This window comes from Plectropomus leopardus, chromosome 15, assembly GCF_026936395.1.
Source record: "Plectropomus leopardus strain MGB_pleo_1.0 chromosome 15, ASM2693639v1, whole genome shotgun sequence".
Lineage (NCBI taxonomy): Eukaryota > Metazoa > Chordata > Actinopteri > Perciformes > Serranidae > Plectropomus > Plectropomus leopardus.
The window spans coordinates 1,590,346-1,607,512 of NC_142190.1; the positions used below are offsets into that span (position 1 = coordinate 1,590,346).

The 17,167-nt window shown below is 37.4% G+C and overlaps 2 protein-coding genes across 2 annotated transcripts in view; one reads left to right on the forward strand and one right to left on the reverse strand.

Moving 5' to 3' along the window:
• Nucleotides 1-11,921, forward strand: part of ankfy1 (ankyrin repeat and FYVE domain containing 1) — a 27,967-nt gene extending 16,046 nt beyond the window's left edge. The window contains exons 18-25 of the mRNA XM_042499218.2: nt 368-568; nt 663-839; nt 2,263-2,410; nt 3,973-4,063; nt 5,050-5,174; nt 5,268-5,414; nt 6,104-6,194; nt 6,292-11,921. Of these exons, the coding sequence (XP_042355152.1) occupies nt 368-568; nt 663-839; nt 2,263-2,410; nt 3,973-4,063; nt 5,050-5,174; nt 5,268-5,414; nt 6,104-6,194; nt 6,292-6,424 (1,113 nt within the window). The 3' untranslated portion in view covers nt 6,425-11,921. The remainder of the gene's footprint in view (nt 1-367; nt 569-662; nt 840-2,262; nt 2,411-3,972; nt 4,064-5,049; nt 5,175-5,267; nt 5,415-6,103; nt 6,195-6,291) is intronic.
• cyb5d2 (cytochrome b5 domain containing 2) lies at nt 11,917-16,689 on the reverse strand. The gene is made up of 4 exons (XM_088088135.1): nt 16,316-16,689; nt 15,119-15,259; nt 13,839-14,025; nt 11,917-13,732 (listed from the first exon to the last, which is right to left on the reverse strand). Exons 1-4 carry the CDS (start codon nt 16,572-16,574, stop codon nt 13,564-13,566), a joined length of 756 nt encoding a protein of 251 aa, XP_087944261.1. The 5' UTR covers nt 16,575-16,689; the 3' UTR covers nt 11,917-13,563.
• Nucleotides 16,690-17,167: the final 478 nt, after the last annotated feature.

The following is a 17,167-nucleotide window of genomic DNA, read 5'->3' on the forward strand; positions in this document are numbered from 1 at the left end:
GATTTTTCTTTTCTTATTATGATTTTCTTATTGCCTTTTCTTTTTCCAGTATTTTTTTGTCCTTATTTGATTTTCCTTTGCTGATTGTGTTTTCTTTTGAGAAACTGTTTTGTTTTTCCAATTTGCTTTTCCATTTTTTGATTTTTTAAAAAAATTTTAAAAATTATTTTTTCTTGATTTTTCTTTTTGAATTCCTTTTTGTGCATTTTTATTTTGTTTTTCTTTTGATTATTTTTTTCCTATTTTTCTTCATTTTTAATACATATTTAGTTCACACTGTGCGAGGAAGCCTGATATTCAGGATTTTTTTGAAGAAAAAAAAAATGTTTTTGAAGCGTTGTTTCCGTTGTCTGTCCGTGTCTGTCAGGATGCAGAGGGCAGAGCTCCCATCCATGCTGCCATTAGCAACCAGCACAACGTCATCATCCAGCTCCTCATTTCCCATCCGGACATTCGTCTCAACATTCGCGACCGTCAAGGAATGACGCCCTTCGCCTGCGCCATGACGCACAAGAACAACAAGGCGGCAGAGGCGATCCTGAAGAGGGAGCCGGGAGCTGCTGAGCAGGTAGAGCCGACCGAAAAGCGCCGCTTTGTCTCTCTGCAGGAAGATTAAAGACGTTTACTCAGTTACTAATGTCTCTCTCTGTCTGTCTGTGCAGGTGGACAACAAAGGACGTAACTTCCTCCACGTGGCGGTGCAGAATTCAGACATTGAAAGCGTCCTGTTCCTCATCAGCGTCCAAGCTAACGTGAACTCCAGAGTTCAGGATGCCGCCAAACTCACCCCGCTGCACCTGGCGGTCCAGGCCGGATCCGAGATCATCGTCCGCAACCTGGTATGAACGCGACGCCGTCCCCGCCCGCTTTTTGGTTTTTATTAGCCTCCATTTAAACATGTATGTTCAGAACCGGCCGTTGATTTGTCAGCTAATAACGGTCGACCAATATTGTTTTTTTTCAGGGCTGATACCGATACCCATAATCAATATTTGGAGCCGATATGCATTTACAATAACAATGAAAATATTCCTGTCAATATGTAGAGTTTTAAATATAACAAACTCCAACATAAAACTTTATTTAAATGCTTTTAGCAAATGTTTAATCAAACTAAAACATTCGACATCATGTACAGCAACTTCTCAAAATCTTTTTTTATGAAGTCAAGTGAAAATTTAAGTAAAAATGAAAAAATAAAAATAGCTAAGGTTTCACAAAGTAAAAGTTCCTCCCATGCTGACGCTTTCTTTGCAAATTTTATTTAATTAATTTTATCGTCGATAATTAAAATAAAACCTCAATACAGATAATCAGCAAAATACCAAATATTGCCCTAAATAATCATCCAGGCCAATAATCTGTCGACTCGAACACAGAAACAACTTCACTGTCAATAAATGTTGACACAAAATAAACTAAATATAATGATACAGAACATCAGGCACTTAAAGAAAAAAAAGAGTGAACTGATTATTTTGGGGATACCAAACTGTAACTTTTTCGAATCGCCTCAAAGACCACCGCCTGCAAGCGTAGAAAGGAGTTTTTTCATACTTCATACATGTGTTTCCGTAATTTGTATTCGCAATTTCAATTTGTGCAATTTCTCATAATAACTTTATTTATAGAGCACATTTTAAAACGGGGCTTACAAAGTGCTTAACAATAAAAACAACAAAACACAAAAATCAATCCAACACACAAGATAAAAACACAGTAGAATAATTTAAAAATAATTTAAAAATCAGCGTCAGCATCAATTAAGAAAAGCCAAATGATAAAAGTGAGTCTTGGGAGCAGATTTAAAAGAGGACACTGAGTTTACCTGCCTGAGTTCTGCAGGTGATCGAAGGTGACGAGTCGGGTTTAAGGGTTAATGGGATCCCGCCTGCTGGTGCGGAGCGCAACGGCCTCCTTTCACACGTGATTATGAGTCAGTGCGGCAAAAAAATACCCCAAAGATGGCGGCTGGTTACAGTCAGTGAAACACATACAGCGAGGCTGCCCCGCCCACACCACTCAACTGCGTCTGTTTGCTTTTTTATTTAAAGTTTATTCAAATTTAACGTCTCCACATTGAGCCAAATTTAAAAAGGCACATCCTCAGGTCCCCAGCGACACACTCGCTGAGTGCGACGTAGATTTTTCCAAACGGTTGTCGAGATATAACGAGGACAAACAGGCAGACAGAGGTGTGAGCTGCAGTGGCGATGTTAATGAAAGAGCGATGCAGCTGATTTTGGGTGTTGCTGCTTCCAGCTGCTCGCCGGAGCCAAAGTAAACGAGCTGACCAAACACAGACAGACAGCGCTGCATCTGGCCGCCCAGCAGGACCTGGCCACCATTTGTTCTGTGCTGCTGGAGAACGGAGTCGACTTCGCTGCTGAGGACGAGAACGGCAACAATGGTACCGACTCCCGCTCTTCATTACAATGCTTCAGTTTCTGTGTAATCTGAACGTGGTGGACGTGTTTATGTTTTCCCACGTCAGAGACGCGCTCCGAAACATCGGAAAAAAAGCTTTATTAAAGAGCTTCTCTCAGCCAAAAATGTGACCCCCCTGAATCATGTGATGAGGGGAAACGTCAGGGATGCAATATATTTTAAAAAGTACTAAAAATGTATAGATAAAAAAATAAAACATTTGGTGAGGAATACCATAAATTAGGCTTTAAAGCAATGAAGAAAAATGTATAATTTGTTTGATTTCTGTTACTTATATCTGTGTCTGAGCAAACATGATTTGGGACTCGGTAGTTTCACCTGATTGTGCTGAAATTAGAGTCATATTTTACATTAAATGAATCCTGCGTGCTTATCGTTCTGCTCTGTGGCAGAAAAGGGTTAATCGTGTTAGACAGAAGTGAAAGCCCATTTTTACACACACAACCTTTATTTAAGGAGGGAGACTTTCATTTTCAATGATGCCGAGCGGGAATAAAGACAAAACATCCAACAAGCAATCAGATGACAGTTTAAAAGAGACAGAATCAAACAAAAAAACTAACCATGATATTTAAATTTAAACAGCTAAAAACAGAAAAACAGAAAAAAAACATGGTAAGGTTTAGAATTATAATAAAAAACATCAACAGTTAAAACAAGATCTGAAATAAGACATTTGAATGATGGGAGAGAGTCCACGTTTAAGTTTTTTTGCAGATTATTTCATGAATAAGGTGAACTGTAAGAGAACGACATTTTTCCAAGTTCATTTCTAAATTTGGAGAACGTCGAGTAACGAGATATTCTGCGACCCAGCACCCAGATTATGTGACTTCAGAGTTAAGAAGGATGAATTATAGTGAGGAGGCATCTGTTTCAAAGCTTTTTAGATGATTTTAGTCGCCGACCTTCAGCTAAAGATGTCGGTAGATGCTGTACGGATCACCGGATACGAACCTCAGAGCTGAATGATGCATCCGGTGACTTTAACGTACAGGCAGCAGCTTTTCCGTAAATGACGGCCCCATAATCTAAAACAGATCAAAAAGCAGATTTGACTTTTCTTTTTCTATATAAAAAGGAGAAAAAAAATGTTTATTCCTGTATAAAATTTACAGTTACAGTTCTCAGTTTGTTAGCGCGGACGTCAGTCTGATTCATTTTATCGTCAATCCTGATACCAAAATATGTGTGTATCATGGGGACTCAAATGGCACCGAATGATAGGGACGACCCAGTTATCAATAAAAAAAGGGACAAAAGTCAGCTCAGCTCAGAGTTCAGGTTGTGTCTCAGTCCCTTTGTGGTTTTTGAATCTGAACAGTGTGCTGAGTTACCTGCTGTGTAGCTGATTCTTCATCCCCAACATCAATAACATTTTGTCCTTCTCGTTGTGTCCTCCTGGTCGTGTCCTCCTGGTCGTGTCCTCCTGGTTGTGTCCTCCTCCTGGTCGTGTCCTCCTGGTCGTGTCCTCCTCCTGGTCGTGTCCTCCTCCTGGTCGTGTCCTCCTGGTCGTGTCCTCAGCTCTGCACCTGGCTGTGATGCAGGGCCGCCTTAACAATGTCAGAACTCTTCTCACAGAGTCCAACATCGACGCTGAGGCCTTCAATCTCAGGTTTGTTTGCAGCAGCAACATTAGAAGCTTCTTAAGCTCACTTCAGACCAAAGATTCACCACGAGACAAGTTCAGACGCGCAGCTACTACAAAGCGCCGGTCCGTGACGTTCATACAAGTACGACTGGACGGGACAACTCTCTGCTCCTCCGCTCTGATTTTCAGTTTTTCAGGTTTATTTTGTGGCTGAATATAATGTGTAGCTTCTTAAATTAGAGTGGGGACAGTGATAGTGAGATACTTGCCACAGCTGCATCTGTACAAGTGATGAAACAGTGGGATGTGTATTGAATATGCCACAGTAATCTATATATAATCTATAATCTATATAATATTTTCTTATGTGTGTTTGTTTTCTGGTTTTCTCTTTCCTGATTTTTTTTTGTGATTTTCTTTTCTTTTTAAGAGATTTCTTTAATGTGACTGATTTTTTGTTTGTTTTATACTTTTCTCTTTAGAGATTTTTTTTCTTAATTTTTATTTGTGTGATTTTCTTTTCTTTTTTAAGAGATTTATTTTGTTCCACTGATTCTTTTTCTTATTTTTTGTTTGTTTTCTGGTTTTCTCTCTTCTGATTTTTCTTTCTTTTTCTTAATTTTCTTTTTTGTGATTTTCCAAATTTTCTCTTCCTTTTACTGTTTTTTTTTCTCGAAATTTTTTGTGGGTTTTCTAGTTTTCCTGCTTGTGATGTTTTTTTTCTTTTCTTTTTATTGTCTTTTTTTATTTATTTATGTTTTTTTGTCCTGATTTTCTCCTCTTTTTCAGAGTTTTCTTTTCTTTTTACTGATTCTTATTTGATTTATCTACAAGCTGTTTGGTTGTAAAAACAGGTGATGTGCTTGATGTTGTAAAACCAGCCACCTGTGATTTGACCCGCCCTCTCACAGGTGACGCCATCAGCCAGTTCACGCCGCTGCAGCTTTTCTCTGCAGCTAACCTTCAGATCTGACTGTAATGTCTCCTGTTGATCTCATTCTGCTGCTCAGGGGTCAGTCACCGATGCACGTACTCGGCCATTATGGAAAAGAGAACGCCGCCGCCATTTTTGAGTTGTTCCTGGAGTGCATGCCTGAATACCCTTTGGACAAACCCGACAATGAGGGGAACACAGGTACGGCAGCCCGTTAACGGCACACGTTAGCGGTCCTCTCGTGACAGAGCCACTGTGTCATCGACGCGTCATGTGACCTGTGTGTCGTTGCAGTTCTGCTCCTGGCTTACATGAAAGGAAACGCAAACCTGTGCCGCGCCATCGTGAGGGCCGGGGCTCGACTGGGCATCAACAACAATCAGGGCATCAACATTTTCAACTACCAAGTTGCAACCAAACAGTTGCTCTTCCGCCTTCTAGGTGAGTTTTCACTCTTTGTTACCAGATATTTCCCCTCAGGGACCGTTTAATGCATTTAATGCACTTTTTATTTTTGATAATTGTGTGTGTGTTGATGCATGTGTCCTAAATGTAGTCCAGATTGTGTATCTGAGTGTAATCAGTGAATTTGCAGCTCAGCTCCTACAATAAGTCTAAAATACACGGTGGAAACTAAATAGTTACATTCAGACTGTTCAGGTCAAAAAATGCTCCGTTGGTCAAAAAAAAGAAAAAAAAAAATTGAAAAAAATCCTACAGTTGAGAGAAAAAAGACAACAGCCAAAGAAACAACAATAAATAAATAAATAAGAAAATAACCTTAAAAAGCATTTATTTTATGTACTTTATTATTTTATGTCTGTAACAGAAAATTAAATAAGATAAATTATTACATAAAATCTGTAAAAAATTAATATGATTATAAATATGGCTTTCTGAATGTTTTTTCCTTCCTTTCTGGGATAATTTTGCCAATCCTCCCCTCTTAATTTAAAACTAATATTTAGGCAACTGTCTTTTCACATTTTACCAATTTCTTGCAATCTGTGGAACAAGTTAGCTTGTGAAATCCATCTGAACGCAGCACAAAAAAGAAAACAATAGTCGATCCATGTTTCAGAGGGTTAAACCCCGTCGTGATTTTATTTATATTCTGTTTATCTGTTCAGATATGCTGTCCAAAGAGCCCCCTTGGTGTGATGGGTCCAACTGCTATGAATGTGTCGCCAAGTTTGGTGTTACTACACGGAAACATCACTGGTTAGTCTCTTCTTAAAATATTATTTTTTTGATTTCACTCATGTTTTTATTTTGTGAGTTTTTCCTGATTAATCCGGCGTCTCCTCCTCGCCTGCAGCCGCCACTGTGGGCGCCTGTTGTGCCACAAGTGCTCTATAAAGGAAATCCCCATCATCAAGTTTGACCTGAACAAGCCGGTGAGGGTGTGCGACATCTGCTTCGATGTACTGACTCTGGGTGGGGTGTCGTAATGCCGCGGCCCGGGTCTCCTCCACCCTCGCGGTTCTTCGGGCGCACCAGGAGAAGGGACGTCAGTAGCAGGACAGTTATGGACCATCACCTTTATACTATTCCAGTCTAAGAAAAAAAAGCATTAATGTTCTAGAGGGACGTTTCAGATAGAGAGTGAGACATCGTCTTTTTGTTTTGGTCTTAAAGTGGATAGAGGACAGACGCGCTCCGGCTCCATGACGGCTGGACTCTTTGTTAATCAGTTTGTTTCAATTCAATGATTTAAATCAAATTCTCTGTTGGGATATTTCACCGTCAGCAGCCTTTATGCTCTGACCAAAGACAGAAATTCATTGCTCTGCTTTTGAACAAAAGCAGAGCAAACGTGTTTAAGAGCCCCAAAATCACTAAATCTCTGTAATCTTTCCCTCTTCTGTCACCCCGACTCGGACCGGATCCAGCAGGACAGACGAGGAGGATTTAAAGGGAAAGCAACTTTTGTTCTAACAAACGAGCATCGAACCAGTTAGATCCAAAAATAAAACGCTGACTACGTTTACATGCACACAAAAAAGACAATAATCCTGCTAAGCTGTTTACACGGCGAATGGAAACAAATATTCCACTAAAACTCCTGTTTACATGCAGACGTGCACAGCGAGCGGGCAAAACTTTATTTATTCAGGTGGGAGCGCAATGTGCTGCATAAAGTGCGAGGCACAAAACAAAGCCAGCATCTGAGCATAAAAACAAATCAAATCATTAAAATTAAAACAAAGAACTTAAAAAGATTAAAAAAGGCGTGTCAGAACTGATGAAAAATTATTAAATAAAATAATATTAAAGTATAACATTTAAAGTGGATAATACATCTAAATTAAAATAAATAAATAACTAAAAAATAGAATAAAGTAAGAAAATGATTAATTTTTTTTTTTAAACCAAAAAAAGACCAAATGATAGATTAACCAATAAACCAGTAAAATTACCATACTTTGATTAATGTTAACATGTTGTTTATCATGTCAAAACATGGAAAAGTAGAACAACTTGCATTTTTGCATAAAAATTGTTTTTTATTTTTATTTATTTTTTTACAGTTTAGATGTTTGTTTTTTTTGTTTTTTGTTTTTTTTTTTACAGATTTTTTGTTTCTTCTTCTGACCAGAAATTAGGGCTTTTCTACGTGCATTTCTACTAGACTTCATACCTTCCTGAAATTTCACCTGGATATACAGTTTATGACGGTATATGTATGCTGTGCGGCCGTCAGCTTTTCAGACTAATAAATACACAATAAAAACCAAAACAAAATGTTCAGAAAAGTAAATATTCTCACACCTATTTTCCTTGTTAAACAGAGAAATACAACTGCGCTCCTTCTGAATTCAACTCTCTCTCGGTCACAGAAGACTGACGACGCTTAACTGCCTCATTAACTCGTCAAAAAACATTTCATCAAACTCAACAGAAACAAAACTAGCCTGAAATGCTTGGTTACTCTTGTTAGCAATCTAGTTAGTAAGTCCACTGTTCCAACAATCACCAGTTCGGTCCGAATAAATCCTTAATTCACTGAGTTGGATGTAAAAACATGCCGTTATTTCCCACACGGTCTCTCTGCCTGCTGGCCGCCGGCTGTTTACAGTCCTGTAACATCTCCCTCCACCACCAGGTGTCGCTGTGTCGTCAGCTCAGCTTCAGCTGACCCAAGCCTCCAGGAAAAGCACCGCGCTCTGATGCAAATTTGACATAGTGGTGAAAAATGAATAACTCCGTCCAGGTCCGTCACGTGATGCCCACGGACCCTAAAAGACTGACTTACATCGGGAAAAAGACGTCTGTAAATCAGTGTCAAACCCCCCGCGAGATGTCTCATTTTACTATTTAGATTTAGGTCAAACAGTTTGATAACATTTAGAAAACCTAAAAGAGCTGTAACATTAGATTTTTAAGACCGCCACTCAAGCTAGCAAAGCGCACATCCATGGTGGGGAGCTCAGACTGTATAAAGATGGACGACTCGCCCCCCCTTCCCCCGACTACGCCGAAGGGCGGCTAAAATATCCGAGATACGGGCATTGCCATTGTGTGAGGATGACGTCATTAGAGCCGGAGTCTGTGCAGTAGCGAAACACCCGTCTGACCAATCATGAGCAGCTCCATTAAACGCGAGCGCACAAATTGGCTGTCACGGTTGTCAATCATGGCGGAAAACCCCCCTTTTGTTTAACTTATTAACTCATTAAAACCAAACTTATGAAAACAAACACTTGAACAAACATCAGGGGGATGAGAACGCCTTCAGTGACAGAAACCATCTTTGGGGAAAATTTCTTTGGCATGTACTTTGAGTTTTTAGTTTGTCCCATTCACTAACATGGAGGGGCGGGCTTTATGACCTATACTGCAGACAGACACCAGGGGGCGATACAGGTCGAAAAGTTAACGGAGCTGTCATGTCGTCCACCCTTATATACAGTCTGTGGTATCCATGACAACGCACAGAGATGTCCGGAAACAGACGAGAGGCCGTGTGTACAAAAAACTAAAAAACAGTAGAGACGCATTTTATAAATAATGCTGCTAAAATCAGAAAATGTAAAATTGGGAATATTTAATGGCTGCTTATATGACCGGCATCCGATTCAGAATATTGTCAGATATGTGCATGTAACCGTAGCCACGGACCATGTTTCACTTAACTGTAGGAGGTGAATGACGGCACATCTGGAAGAGGATGGAATTTTTCATGATTTTTTTTATTTCATTTTTTCAACGGAATCCCAAAATGGTCAAGATTCAAACATTTTATTAGTATTGTTTTCTCGAGATTATCTCAAAACAGAAAAAGAGCCCCTGAATGTACGGCGTTCACCGAGGAGCTTCTCACTGTAGCACGCGTCCTGGCTGATCCGGTCACAGCGCTACACACAAGTTTTAACAACAACCGAGACACGTTGTGATTCGATCAGTCAAACCGCTCGCTCTCTCTGACGGGGACATCGGTGTGGGACGTGATGGTTGTTTCGATGAAAACGTGGTAAAACCTTTATCATGTTATATCGAGTTGGACACAGTGTTGCTTGATCATTCTGAAAACATTGTGAAAACGTTTATCGTATAGACGGATCTGCAAAAACACCTGAAAATGCTGCAGTTTGCATGCCAGGCCAGTAGTTGGCGGTAATGACACACCATAGGTGAAGACCACACGCCCGCATATGAAGGCGTTCTGTGAAGGGATGACGTATTTTTGTAGTTAGCGTCGCACTGGTTCCCTCGTCAAAAACCTTCTGGGATTTTCGATTATCGCCAAAAATAATCCCTGTGACGAACACAAGTTTATTATACTTACAGGTTTGTTCAGCATGATAATCTTCACGTGAACTCGCCACAAGCAAAAAGCTGTAAGCTGGCTGTACAAAAAACATGGTGGTCGCACGACCTAAACGGCACGACCCCGAATCTTCAACCGTTCAAAAAGTTCAAAAATTGGATTTATATATTTTATGTTGCAGAACAAAACGTGTAATTATCTTTAGCCTGCGTTAACCACAGACCTTATTTAAGACATTGTACCAAAAAACCCAGAGACTTAGAGACGAGGGAACTGCAAAAATGCAAACGTACTTCCGTATTTTAGGACTCATAACTTAACCGTTCGATCTGCAAACAAGAAGATGATGGCGAATGCGTGCACGAGAACGGACGGCGTTAATAACCTCAGCAGAGTCAGCAGCACAAACACAGCTCGGCAGTCCACCGTTGTTACTGTTGTCCTCCTATTCGGGCGCGGCTGTTTGTCTGACGTGTGAAGTGCGGCTGTGACGTCACCGTTCTCGCGGGATCATCGCCAGTTTACACGGCGACAGAAGGGGGCGGCGTTTTCAAAAAGATTACACTCTGGAATCAAATTTGGCGTTTTTGGCCCCCAAAACGCTGTTGTCGTGTTAATTAAAGGCCAAACTGCAACAAAAGTTTAATGTTTCATGCAAAAACCGTCGACCTGTAAACGGCCCTTTGACCCTCTGGCGTGAGTGAAACGGGACGTAAAGAAAATCCGAACACGTGGTCAGCTGCTTGATAAACGCAGGTGTGAACAGCGACGTGTGTCGGGTGTCTCCTCGTGTTCGAATCACCAAAATGTACATTCAACCCCAAAACTGTTTGGCCCCAAAACAGCTTTTGCTGCACAGAACGCAAAACTTCCTGCAGTGATTTAGGCCTAAAAATCGCCGACGCTTCAGTATCGCGATACCTTGAGAATGAAAAGATTTGCTCTTTCTCCAGATCTTGGGGAAACTATCTTGGAAAAATATTTATTTTGAGATAATAACACAAATCTTACAAGAAAAAAAATCAATAAAATCATCACAAAAAAACGGAGGAAATAAAAATGAATTATTTTGCAATATTAAGTCATTATTTTTATATTTAAAGTCAATATTTTGAGAAAGATTATGTTGAGAGCTTTTAGGTCATTTTGAGATATGTCATTATTTCAAGATACTATGTCTTTATTTCGAGATACTTTGACATTATTTGGAGATATTAAGTCATTTTTTCAGGATACTAAGTCAGTTTTGGGAGATATGAAGTCATTATTTTAGCCTGAAATAATACTAATATAATAATAATACTAAAGTTTTGAAAGATTTGTTTTTCTTTCTTGAGATCTTGAGAAAATTATCTTCAAAAAATATTTATTTGATATTATAACACAAATCTTGAGAAAAAAAAGTTAAATAAACTGCAAGAAAACGGAGCAGATAAAATGTTTGAATTCATGGCCGTTTTAGGCTTCCGTATTTTTTCTCCATGTTTGGTTCATCGTGTGCATGCATCAGCTACGTTACATGAAATACTTTTTAAAAAGTTGGGAAAATTTGACCTGAGAAAGCTTATTTTATCCCGAGAGCAGTATCAAAAAACAGTTCTCCGAACAATCTTCCTCCTCGGTTACAGAAATGCCTATTTTACGCGTATGTATGTCATTTGATTTGTTGTCTCGTCATAATCATAAATCATCGAAATCAGAATGATTACATTCCATTTTTTTGGTTTCTTATTTGCCATGTTGAGGTCCTCGGAGTAAAGTCCCCACAATGTTGCCTCGAGTCAAGTTGTCGTCTTGACCCCGTCACGTTTAACGCTTCTTGATTTCTCAGCCTAACAGGTGCACTTTATCAAGATCACATGACATTTCAGGCGGTCGGGGAGAACGTGGAGCGGCGGGACGGCCGAGTAGCGGGGCCTCTTTAAGTATTGTTAAATTGTACAGATAAATGTGTGATATTTTTGACCACTACAACTGTTTTGTACTTAAAATGCAGTTTGTGCTTGTCATTGTGACAAACCTAAATCTTGCCTCTGTTAATCTTTTATGCACATTGTTTAATCTTTTATGCACATTATATTGTATCTGTATGCTCAGATATCTAGCCTGTCTCTTCCTGGTGTATCCTTTTAGAGAAAGGGAGGACAACTTTACATAAAGGTCATCAAAAACTTTGACTTTTCTTCATTTTTCCTCTTTATTGTGAAAAAAAAGTTATATTTATGGAAGCCCATATTTGCCAATATAATGAAAAAAAAATCCTGTAAGTCATTATGATGAGAAACTTTCTCGAAATATTAATATCTCAAAATAATGAGAGACTGCATCAGTATTTTGACTTTAATTAAGTTGCATAAATTAGCTCAACAAAGTCCTGCAAACTTTGAAAAAACTTTTATTTTGCAATACTGAGTCATTATTTTTAAGTCATTATTTTGAGAAACGTTATTATGTTGAAAAATGTTCTCAATATTTTGAGATACAGGGTAATTATTTTGAGATATTGTGTTGTTTTGTTGAGATAATTATTCTAAAGATACTTTGTCATTATTTAGAGATACTAAGTTGTTAATCTAAGCTACTAACTCATTATTTTCAGATACTACGTCATTATTCGAATAAATTAGGTCTTTATTTTCAAATACCAAGTCAATATTTCCAAATACCAAGTCTTTAATTTGTGAGATTAAGTAATTATCTTTAGATAATAAGTCAATTTCCCCACTGTGGGACAAATAAAGGATTATCTTATTTTAGGATTATCTTATTATTTGGATATAATGAGTAATTGTTTCAGATACTAAGTTATAATTTGAAAATAGTAAATCATTATTTGGAGATTACAAGTCATTATTGTAAGATACTAAAAAACATTCTGAGATACCAAGTCATTCGAGGATATTAAGTCATTATTTCAGGATGCTGGTAATTATTTTGAAATTTTAACTCATTGTTTTCAGTTTTCAAGACAGTTTATCTTCATTTTGATACACTGTCATTTAGAGATCGATGTCATTTTGAGATTGTATGTCACTATTTTGAGATGCAATGTCTTAATTTTAGAAAATGTTTTATTATTTCATCAACATTTTGTGATATTATGTTCATTTCAAGATATTAAGCGACTGTTGTTTAGGTCATAGTAAGTCACTATTATAAGATATTAAGTCACAAATTTGAAATACTAAGTCATTACATTAAGATACTAACTCATTGTTGAGGTAAGTCTATTTAGACATGGTAAGTCATTATGAGATACTAAGTCATTATTAGGAGATATTAAGTCACAATTCTAAAATACAAAGTCATTATTTAACAATACTAACTCAATATTGTTGAGGTATGTCTTTATTCAGACATTATAAGACATTATTATGAGATACTAAGTCATTATTTACAGATACTAAGTCTTTATTATGAGATACTAAGTCATTATATTGAGATATTAAGTCACAATTTTGAAATACTAAGTCATTTGAAAATACTAACTCATTGTTAAGCGAAGTCTTTATTCAGACATGGTGAGTCATTACTCACTGATACTAAGTCATTATTCACAGATACTTAGTCATTATTATGAGATACTAAGTCTTTATTATGAGATACTAAGTCATTATTATGAGATGTTAATTCATTATTATGAGATACTAAGTCATTATTATGAGATGTTAATTCATTATTTCTAGAAAGTTCATCATGCTGACTTACAGGATGTGTTTTTTAATCACATTGGCAGATATGATCTTCCATATAGTCCCTGGTTGTTGTGCTGCTAACTGCAGTCCATGAACGGCTTCATTTTCTGGTCTGACTTGGAGACTAGAACTCTCCAACAGAGCATGACTCGGCGTCCGGAGGGCAGCCGGCGTATCTCTGCAGGTTGGGGTCTTCCTCTGCTGCAGACTGGACACAGACGCAGCGGACACTGCTGGAGCCCGGAGAGAAGAGCCTCCGCGGGACGCCTGTCCAGCTTCTGTCCACGCCACCGCTGGAAGACAAACCAAAACTCTGAAGCAGGTGAACAACACATCTCTGCATTTCATCTTCTGCCTGCAGCGCTGTTAATATTTCATGAGCAGCAACTATTTCCATACCTCTTAGTGGAGCACCAGACTCGTCCTCCTCTGGCGGCGCTCCACTCTGAGTTGCATGCTGGGAAGCGGACCCTCTCGGCCTCAGACTGGGCTTTGATTCTGCGGCCGTCTGCGAGTGCTGCTCGGACCTGCAGCAGGGCCTCTGTGGGCTGACCGGTCTCACTGTAGAACCGGCCGATCAGCAGACCTGAAATTTAACACAAATTAATCATTTAAATACCAAAAAATAAATAAATACAGGAATAAATACACAATAAATAAATAAATATGAAAATATACATACATAAATAAAAGAATAAATGTATTATTATTAAAATACATATTTTTTTTAATCTCCAAAATTACACAATTTATCACAGCCAGAAACTGTAAAAACAGCAATTATCGTTAAATTTTTACTTTTTTTGACAGTCCTTGAACACATTATGTGAAACAAACTTCACAATCTGAGCTTAAAATAACGATTTTTCAGCAAAATCATCTCATTGAATAAAATAAATATATTTGAACTTCTCTGCACAACTATAATTTCTCAAAACTGCACTGCTGTTTCATAATAAATCAGATATATTTTACATAATTTTCATAGTATTCTTAAAAAATATTTTTAAACTTTACTCTCTTCCAAATTTATGTCTTTTTTTTTTGCAATACCTGTTTTTATTTTTTAATTTGTTTTTCTCCTCCTATCTTATTGTTATGCACTAATACACCAAAGCAAATTCTGAGAATAAATTAATGTTTAAATAAATAAATAGATGTTGAAATATATACGTAAATGACTAAATGCTGAAACAAATGCATGAATAAATACTTATAATAATTTCAATAAAATGTTGAAATAAATAGATAGTTGCATGAATAAATACTTAAACATTTATGATTAAATAGGCAATTTATAAATAAATATCTTAAATATATTGTAGATTTTTGTGCAGCTACATTTATTTATTTCTGTGTCTGTATGTTAATGTGGTTGGAGGTCCTAACCTCAGCATTTATTCTGTCAGTATTGCATTCATTTATTTATTTCAGCATGTATTTATTGTCTTATTATTTGATATAATTTATTTAATAACCTCTATTATAAAATTCCGTTTTAATTAATTAACTGATTAATACTTAATTTATTGATTAATAGTGATACATAAACCTGACTGTACAAGATGCCTGAAGGTAACATCTAGTCTTTTTAGGAGGAAATGAACGTGCTTTACAAAAACAAACAAAAAAAACACATTAAATCACATTTAAATATTTCGGGAACAAACAGGAAGTACCTGCAGGTGTGTAGTCCCTCTGGTAGAAGGCCAGCCAATCACAGAGAGCGATGACCTGCAGCGGGGACAGACTGGACACGTCGTCCGTCAGTCCTTTTTCTGTGAAGTCTCCGGTGACGAACGCCAGCGACGCATCTCTGCCTGAAAATACAGTTTACAGGCCTCTGCAGTACAAGAGGTACACACACAGTATATACACGCAGTACACATACATATACACACACAGTTTACAGAACAAGAGATACTGATGTACTACAGCCCTGTGTGTGTGTGTGTGTGTGTGTGTGTGTGTGTGTGCAATTGTTAGACTGGAATTCATGTTCCTCATTTAGATTTTTAATTATTATTATTATTATTATTATTATTATTATTATCATTATTATTATTATTATAACACATTTACACATATACACCATTACTCAGCCAGAAACTGTAAATACAGAATTTATCATTGAATTATCACATTTTTTGATGGTCTTTTATCACATTATGCGGGACAAGTTCTTCTGTATTTTAATTTTCAAACATCAGATTTTTTTAAATCTAACAGCTCATTTATGTGGAGGAGAGAGGTCTTTCTTTTTTTTTCCTGGTCACTGATGATGGAGGCTCAAAGAAAAGCATTTGTAGCTTCAGGGAGGATAAACAATGGAAAAATAAATAAATAAATAATTTTTAAAATAATTTTAAAAACCCTCTATCTATCTCCATCTATCCATCCATATATCTATCTTTGTTTTCAATTTTGTATTTATATATATTTGATTTTTAAATCTTGATTCTGGCCATTATGACATCAAATTGAGAATTAAGTACAAATTGTAAAAAATTACAGAATGATCACAGAACTCTCATAGAAAGTGCAATAAATAAATAAATATTATTAGACTATTATCATCATTAATTTCATTACTAGCCTATTACTCTTTATAATAATAATACAAATAAATAGCATACTACAAATAAATAAATAAAGATAAAAATCAACAAGATAGTAATAATGAATAATAATTATTATTATTATTATTATTATTACTAGTATTAGTATCATCATTCTTTATATTTATGTTTACGAGATGTATTTATAGTATTTAAACGTGAAACTCTGTTAAATAATAAAATATATTTCTGTGTGATTTTTGAGCTCAGATGTTAAAATCAGCACACTCAGGGCTCTCTGGGAGACGCGGGAATCACCTGCCATGCCGTGATAAGCTCCTCCGGGTCCGTAGTGTTTGCGTCCCTCGTGCACATCGAACACCTGTCCCAGGATGGCCAGGTAGAGGCCCGGGCTGCCCTCCGCTCCGTCATACTCCGATAACTCCCTGCTGCTCAGCAGCCGCGCGGCTGCAGACGGCTGCTCAGGGTCTGAGCCCAGTCCGAGTGTTTCCGACCAGTCCCGAGGAATGACGAACGCCGCCAGCGCCACACACGCCGCCAAAACATAGCCGAGCATGCTGGTCCTTCAAAAGTTTCACCGTTTCATCCATTTATTACATCATTTCCCCGATAAATGCAAAAACCGACAACACAACACAGCAAAACTCACGACGCTGAAGTTCGCTTTTCATTCGTCGCTTCCGATTCCGCAGTTAAGGGGAGAGTTAAGGGGATAGTTAAGGGAATTTGCAACACTTAAGCGACGGATTTTTGGCTTTTTGCACCTCCTGCTGTGGTGAAAGCATGAAAGACGTTTTAAGTAAATCCTTAACGCTGTCTGAAAAACACTTTAAAATATATTAACCCTTTATTCTACTTGTAAAAATGCAATAAGGGACATTTTGCTACATTTTTTCACATGCAGACCACATTTGATCAAAAACCACTTTACTTAGATTTATCGAATCTAAACTAGATTATCCCAGAGAGGTTAAGGATTATTTAAAACACAGATTCAGATTTGTGAAATCTTTATTTTATTTGTAATTTAAAAAAAAAAAAAAAACACAACACACATTCAGACGCCTTTAACAACCATTTTAACCTCGGAAACCTGAGAAAATTAGGTTGATTTCTTTCAAAAACATAACATGCAATGTGACGAGAAAT

What these genes read in the sequence shown, in the direction of transcription:
- cyb5d2 (XM_088088135.1), bottom strand. Translation starts at nt 16,574, where the DNA reads ATGCTCGGCTATGTTTTGGCGGCGTGTGTGGCGCTGGCGGCGTTCGTC. An exon ending in AGCTTATCACGGCATGGCAG is followed by an intron (nt 15,260 to 16,315) that starts GTGATTCCCGCG and finishes CTGTATTTTCAG; the next exon opens with GCAGAGATGCGTCGCTGGCG. An exon ending in GTCTGGTGCTCCACTAAGAG is followed by an intron (nt 13,733 to 13,838) that starts GTATGGAAATAG and finishes TTTGTCTTCCAG; the next exon opens with CGGTGGCGTGGACAGAAGCT.